The sequence below is a fragment of the Penaeus japonicus genome, unplaced genomic scaffold (assembly GCF_977035675.1).
Source record: "Penaeus japonicus unplaced genomic scaffold, GWHDUDI00000001_assembly GWHDUDI00000021, whole genome shotgun sequence".
Taxonomy (NCBI): domain Eukaryota; kingdom Metazoa; phylum Arthropoda; class Malacostraca; order Decapoda; family Penaeidae; genus Penaeus; species Penaeus japonicus.
The window spans coordinates 33,235,869-33,243,368 of NW_028234423.1; the positions used below are offsets into that span (position 1 = coordinate 33,235,869).

The 7,500-nt window shown below is 56.9% G+C and overlaps 1 protein-coding gene across 1 annotated transcript in view; it reads left to right on the top strand.

Annotated features, from left to right (window-relative positions):
* The window catches only part of LOC122246760 (zinc finger protein basonuclin-2), a 146,037-nt gene extending 138,757 nt beyond the window's left edge, over positions 1–7,280 (top strand). The window contains exon 3 of the mRNA XM_043005514.2: positions 1,076–7,280. Within this exon, the coding sequence (XP_042861448.2) occupies positions 1,076–4,678 (3,603 nt within the window). The 3' untranslated portion in view covers positions 4,679–7,280. The remainder of the gene's footprint in view (positions 1–1,075) is intronic.
* The last annotated feature ends 220 nt before the right edge of the window (positions 7,281–7,500 follow it).

Sequence of the window (7,500 nt, forward strand, 5' to 3'; positions counted from 1 at the left end):
TATTATTATTATTATTATTATTATCATTATCATTATTATTATTATTATTATTATTATTTAATTGTTATCATTATCATCACTCACCTAGTTCCCCAAATCCACTTAATTTCCTTCAGTCCCTTCTCTTTCTTTTTCACTTCCCTTATCTTCCTTTTTCCCTTCCCCTCTCTCCATTCTCCTCTTTCTTCTACATCCCTCTCTCTCTTTCTCTCTCTCTCTCTCTTTCTCTCTCTCTCTCTCTCTCTCTCTTTTTCTCTCTCCTCTCTCTCTCCCTCCCTTCCTCCTTCCCTCCCTCCCTCCCTCCCTCCCTCCCTGCACCCCCCCACCTTTCCTCACAGAAGTAAACCATCTCCCTCATTAAGTGTGAAGGGCAACCCTCACTCTAGAGGAAGATAGCGCTTACTCGCTCACTGCTATTCTGAGAACACATAAGCTCAACCTTGAGTGGTCTTGTCAGGGAAAGCGTTTTAATGTGTACCTGTGTAAGATATCATCCGGGGTGGCATTCATTCAAGTTTCTCCTCTCCCCCTCCCTTCCTCCCCTCCCTTCTTCTCCCCACCAACCACTCTCTCCCTCATACCTTCTCTTCTCTCCTCTTATCTTTCTATTTTCCTGTGCTTCTCTTTTCCTTCTGTCTTCTCCCTTCTCCTCTTTTTTTTTTTTTTTTGCCTTTGCCTTCCCCCTTCCTTCCCCTTCTTCTCTTCCTACCTCCCTCTCCCTACTTCTCTTCCTCCCTTCCCCCCCTCTCCCTTCTTTCCCATCCTCCTCCCTCTCTCTCCTTCCCTTCCCCTTCCCCTCCCCTCTTTGCTCCTCCATCTCTGTCTTTATCATCTCGTCTCTTTGTATATTTTTCCCTGCTGTCATCAATGATGCTTCGTCGGTGTTTTCATTGTCTCACTCCATCATTTGTACTAATTAGGAGGATGATGTAACGATATAATATCTCGCGCAAGGAATTCCGCGATCATTTCACCACTGTTTTTGCTTCTATTTTTGTGTTTCTTGTGTTTGTTCGTTCCTGAGAGAGAAAAAAACACCGATGTCTAACGTGGTTCTCCGTCTCTCCCGCCGCAGGACCGCCAGGGGAACGTGCTGCACAGCTGGCACATGATGAGCACCGACGAGGAGACTCTGGTGCTGCGTCAGTTCCTCCGCTTCGGCGAGACGCGCGCCATCGCCCAGCAGCTCCTGCACCACGAGGGGGCGTCGCCGCGCCCTGACCACCCGCCCTCCATCAGGGACTCGCACAGAGACACACTCCGGGACTCCCACAGGGACTCGCTGAGGGACTCCCACAGGGACTCCTTGCGAGACTCACACAGGGACGTCCTGCGGGACTCGCACGCCCTCAGAGACTCCCACAGGGACGCTTTCCGCGAGTCCCACCGAGACATCCACCGCGACGCCCTCCAGCGCGACGGCCACCGGGACGCGAGGGACATGCGCGAGCGGGACCTCCTGAGGGACTTCCGGGAGGACATCCGTCGGGAGGAGAGCCGCCGGGAGGAGCCCCCGCGCTCGCAGCACCAGCAGCCGCACCTCCACCCGGCGCAGCACCACCACCACCAGCCGCAGCCGCAGCCGCAGCCAGACATGGGCAAGGGCATCGACTCCGACCTGAAGAAGTTCCTGGAGCGCACCAACATGCTCTTCAACCCTTTCATGCGCGGGGACCCGAGCTCCCTCCTGCGCCCCCCTCCCCCGACGGGCCCTGCCGGCCTCCCCCCCGCGCCGCCGCCGCTGTCGGCCGCGTCGCTGGCATCCAACCTGCTGGCGGCCGCCAACCCCTCGCTGGCCACCTCGCTGCTGGCCAACCCGCAGCTGGCGTCGTCGGCGCTGTCCATGCTGCGCCTCCCGGTGCCGCCCGTGTCGCTGCCCAACATCTCCCCCAACGGGTCTCTCCCCAACAGCTTCGGCTCCCCCACTAGTCCCATGGACGGCTCCCCCCTCAACCGCCTGCAGAGCATGCAGCCCTTCGACTTCCGCAAGGAGCCGCAGAGCCCGAGTCCGGCCTCGCGCCCAGAGCCCTCCTTCACGCACGGCGGGCGCGGCGGCGGCGTCACCAGCCCGGCCAGCAGCGGCGGCGGCGGCAGCGGCGGCTGCGGCGGCGGGGCGCAGGTGAGCGTGAGCAGCGGGAGCGTGACGCCCCTCGCCGCCAGCGCCATCCAGCAGCCCCCGCCCACGCCCGTGTCCGTCAACAGCGACCCTCCGACGGACTACACGAGCGAGGACGACGACATCGCCATCGCCGCCTCCACCACCGCCCTCAACCTCTCCACCACCTCCACCACGGTCGCTACCTCCGCCACACCGACCACGTTACCCATGCCCCCAAGGCCGCACTCCCCCGGGGGCGGCCCCAGCACCCCGGGCAAGAGGTCGTGGAACCCCATCAACCTCGGCACGTCGCTCATCAACCCCGTGACGGGCAAGAAGCGCGTGCAGTGCAACGTCTGCCTCAAGACGTTCTGCGACAAGGGGGCCCTCAAGATCCACTTCTCCGCGGTGCACCTGCGCGAGATGCACAAGTGCACCGTCGAGGGCTGCAACATGATGTTCAGCTCGCGCCGCTCGAGGAACCGCCACTCGGCCAACCCCAACCCCAAGCTGCACACGCCGCACGTCCGCCGCAAGATCTCTCCGCACGACGGCCGGACGTCCAGCGGACACCCGGTCATGATGGCCCACGGGTTCCAGCCGCAGCAGTTCCAGCCGCCCGCCGGCTTCCCTCCGCTGAGCTCCTTCCCCGGCCAGTTCAGCGGCATCAACCCGCTCACCGGCCTGCCCTTCATCCCGCCCTCCGCGGCGGCCACGGAGGACCTCCACAAGCAGGCGCTGGAGCTGCAGCGCCGCACGCTGGAGATGCAGCACGCCATGGGCAAGTCGTCCTTGGACCTGAGCATGCGCGGCCGCGAGGACGGCATGTGGAGGAGCGACTACGGCTTCCACGCGTCCTCCGGACACAGCGAGGACGGCCCGATGGACAACAGCCTCGACGGCAAGAGGAAGGACGACGAGTTCGACGCCAACAACAGCCTCGACGGCGACATGGACGACGACAGCATGAGCGTCGACGCGCACAGCATGAAGGGGGAGCACCCGTCCGCGTCGCCCTCCAACAACAAGCGGAAACGCAAGAGCCAAAACCCGACCAAGTTCGCCTTCAGATTAGAGGACGACGACCTCATATCCACCGACGATGACGACGACGACGACAACGACGACGACCTGGACGACATCGACGCCAAGGACTCCGAGGAGGACAAGAACGAGGACAAGGAGCTCGACGCCATGAGCGACGACGACGACGACGACACGAGCGGGGCGCTGAAGGAGACTTCTTCCACACATTCCGGCGACAAGTCAAAAAACGACAAGGACTCGGACGGCAGCAACCGCAAGGTGTCGTCCAGTAGCTACGACGAGTCCGTGGACACGTCGAACGCGCTGCGGCACCTGGAGGACCTGTCCAAGGGCCACTTCGCGCACCTAAGCGGCACGATGCCCCCAAACGCATCGGCGTCACTTGGCCTCCCGATGGCGCCCTCGGGCAACGGCGTCACCTCTTCGAGTCCCAGGCCGAGTGACCGTGACAGCGACAGGGACTCCAACCCCGGCTCGCCCTCGGAGGACTCTGACGGCGCCTTCCACTTCGGCGACGGCGGCTTCCTCAGCAGCCTCGACATCCCCATGGACAAGGAGAACCCGCGGCGCTGCATCGCCTGCGGCAAGATCTTCCAGAACCACTTCGGCGTCAAGACCCACTACCAGAACGTGCACCTCAAGCTCATGCACAAGTGCACGGTGGAGGGCTGCAACGCCGCCTTCCCCTCGAAGCGGAGTCGCGACCGCCACTCCTCCAACCTCAACCTCCACAGGAAGCTCCTCTCCACCTCGTCCGACGGGCCAGGCTTCCCCGGGATGGGTTTCCCCGGCCTGCCCTTCAACCCCGCCCTCAACCCCGAGCTGCTGGCGCGCCTCTACTCCGACCCGGCCGGCCTCCCGCTCGGCCTCGACGCGCTCAAGGCTCACATCCCGACCTCCCTCGCCGAGTCACTCTTCAACGGCGATCGCGGCGGCAGCGGCGGCGGTGGCGTCGGCGGCGGCGGCGGCGGCGGTGGCGGAGGCGGCGGAGGCGTAAGCGGGGGCGGCGGCCTGCCCCCGGCCACCCACCCTCCCCCGCACTTCTTCCTCCCCAACCTCCTTCCTCACTTCGCCGCCAACAACAACCTCCCCGGCACCGAGCGGAAAGACCGCTCCAGCACCCCGTCACCTCAGTCCACCACCCCCACCACCACCGCCCCCACCGTCACGGGGCCCACCCCCGCCGCCGAGGCCCCCTCCTCCTCCCCGCCGCCCTCGGAGGTCGTCGCCGCGACCACCACCACCACCACGACCTCCGAGGCTCTCGAGCAAGACTGGGTGTACAACCTGGAGGACGACCTCCCGTCCCCGGACCGAGACGGCAACATGCCCTGCAGGTTCTGTCACAAGGTCTTCGAGGACGGCGTCGGCCTCAAGAGTCACTACGAGGAGGTGCACGCCTCGGAGATGTTCCGTTGCACGGTGGAAGGCTGCAATAAACTCTTCAGCGCCCGCCGGAAGCGCAACGCCCATTCCCTCAACGAAGCCTTTCACAAGGACCTGTTAGAGGGGGCGCCGACGAAGGACACGTGATGACGACGCCCTTCCCAGTCGGGGTGACGAGGTCCCGCGGATCTCGTCCTCCTCTGTATAAATGTATAAATGTGCCAATGTTTCACGTCTTATTTATACGTAGTGGTGTTAGAGTGCCAGTGTCGCCCGCGTGTACATAGTAGTGGCTCCAGCTGCCAGGACGTCGGCTGCCTCAGTGTAGAGTAGTGGCTCAACCCCTGGCTTGTGTAGTGCGCCCGCGGAAAGGCCGGGGAGGGACGGGGAGTGCCCGGGGGCCAATCGTGCCCGGGGATGGACCTCGAGGGAGTGCCCCCCCCTCCAGTGCTAGGGAGGGCCACGGATTCTTTAGTGAACTTTGAATGCTCCCGCCCCCCCTGGGTACAACTATTCCTTTGGCAGTGATACCAGTGACGCGTTTGCCGACGCCACTCTTGCGCGTCGGGACCCAGGAGAAAGGGGTCCTGCGCGACCGGCTGGGGCCATGAGCCAACTTATCGCTGAAGGATTTAGAGCTGCATTCATGTTCTCAGGATTCTTTGTGAATCGTTTTGCATACCAATCATTGGTATAAAGAGTCAGTGTTCAATTTCCTTGTGTCTTGTATTAACAATTTTTTTGGTTATAGCTGCTGTAAATGTCAGTTTTATACTGTGACTCAGTCTGTCATTTGTGTAAATGGTGCTATATTTTAGTTGGCACAACCATGTCTCCATTTACGTACAACTTTGGTTAATAAGTTAATTTTGTGTGATTGTAAAGTCGGCGTCTTCCACTATCTTCGTTTATGGCGTTTTTTTCGAGCTGGCGAGGGATCTCCGTTCCTGCAGGCGCCCGCGGGCCCTCCCGGCGCGGCCCTGTAGGAGCGCGTCGCCAGCCACGGCGGCAGGAGGCGGCGGGAGGCGCCCGCGAAGCGCCCTTCGTCTCGCGGGGGACACCTGGGGGGAGAGCGCCGCCGAAGGGAACTCGACCTTTGTCCCCTTCAGGTGTCCACAGGGCCTCCTGGCAAGGGCGCCCCGCAGAGGCAGGGTCGAAGGCCGGCCGCGGGGCAGACACGGCCGCCGGGCGAGGCAGAACCTCTCGGGATCAGCTGTTCCGACGAGAGCGAAGTGTCCTAGTCTGTTCCTCAACCTCCTGCGGGAGTCCGGGACGATCTCCAGCTGACAGCTTCCGTCGGCTCTCCTCCCCTCTCGTGGCGTCCGCGCTCGGCGACGCCACGCAGGAGGGCGAGAAAAAGATCAGAGAGAGAGAGAGAGAGAGAGAGAGAGAGAGAGAGAGAGAGAGAGAGAGAGAGAGAGAGAGAGAGAGAGAGAGAGAGAGAGAGAGAGAGAGAGAGAGAGAGAGAGAGAGAGAGAGAGAGAGAGAGAGAGAGAGAGAGAGAGAGAGAGAGCGAGAGAGAGAGAGAGCAGTCCGCTATCTAACCGCGGAGTCTGAGGAAGTCCAGCAGCTCCTTCGGCTCGCCCTCCGTGTCTCCCGAAGGCGACCTCTCTGCCCCTTGACCTTTGACCCTTGACCTGTCGCTCTGGAAGAATCGCCGAAGACTTTCACGCCCTCTCGCCAGCCGCTTACCTACGGCATAATTTTTTGGTCTAATTTACTGTTCAGATGGTCTCTTTCACCCTCTTTTTACACTAGCGAAGAGATAGAGGTATGACAATCAACAGTGTGAAATTGCCAAAGAGTTTTTTTTTTATTAAAAAAAGAATATTCTCTTCAGTGAAGTGCAGAATTGCAAAAGATTTGCGACGAGTCTCCGGTTCAAAATTGGAGCGCTCGCAAGAGGAAACAAACATACATACAAACAAACAAACAAACAAACAAATAAAAAAAAATATTCTAAAAAAAAATGATTTACAAAAAAAAAAAACTTAAAAAAAAACAAAATAAAAAATACCATAAATAAGCGCCTCTATACGAGATAACCATGAGGTAGATATTTCTGTGTTCTCTCTCAGTAGGGATATAGCAAAAAAAAAAAAAAAAAAAAAAAATACCCTGGTAGCTGTGTAACCGGACAAGATGCAGATGAATTTCTTCGTTATGTTACTTTTGAAGAAGAAAAAATAAAAATAAATATCGTTAGTCCTTTTAGTCATAATATAAGGTCTTTTATTGTTTTTTTTTCTTTTTTTTTTAAACGAAAGGGTTGATAATACTTTCATAGTTGATAGACACACCCGTATATCTATGAGGATTTACATACACGCGCAATGAAAAACGAAGATGTGTGAATCATAGATGATATTAAATATAAATAAATAAATAAATAATAATAAATACGAAGATTTTTTTTTTTTTTTTAAAGAATGACGGATTTCTCATATCGCCGATGTTCAACCCTAAGGTCGGTTTCTAACCAAGACGGTCGAAAGTCCCTGAGGAACTAACCTGAGTTTCGACCTTCCTGATCTCTGTGTCTGGTCCGGAGCCTCCTGCTCTTCCTCACTTTATCTAATGACCAGGGGGAACACAGTGCTACAACACACCCTTCACTTGTTACGTCATTGTCAGATTAGTGTCAAAGAGTATTTTGTGAATCCAAAATTTCCCCCTAAATATATACTGAAAAAATAATGAGAAACGCGGAAATTAAGAGTGTTATATTAAAGGGGGATGCTAAAAAAAATATATATGTATACACCTAAATACATTTGAAACCATATATATATATATATATATATGAGCGGGATTTGAAACGAAATATATGTGTATATATGTATGTATATATACGATGGCAGATCAATGATACATCCTCCATGAATAAATAAAACTATACAAAAAAGTATTTGCTTTATGAAATACTCCTCCCCCCCCCAACCCTCCCACAAGCCCCCCCACAACCCCCC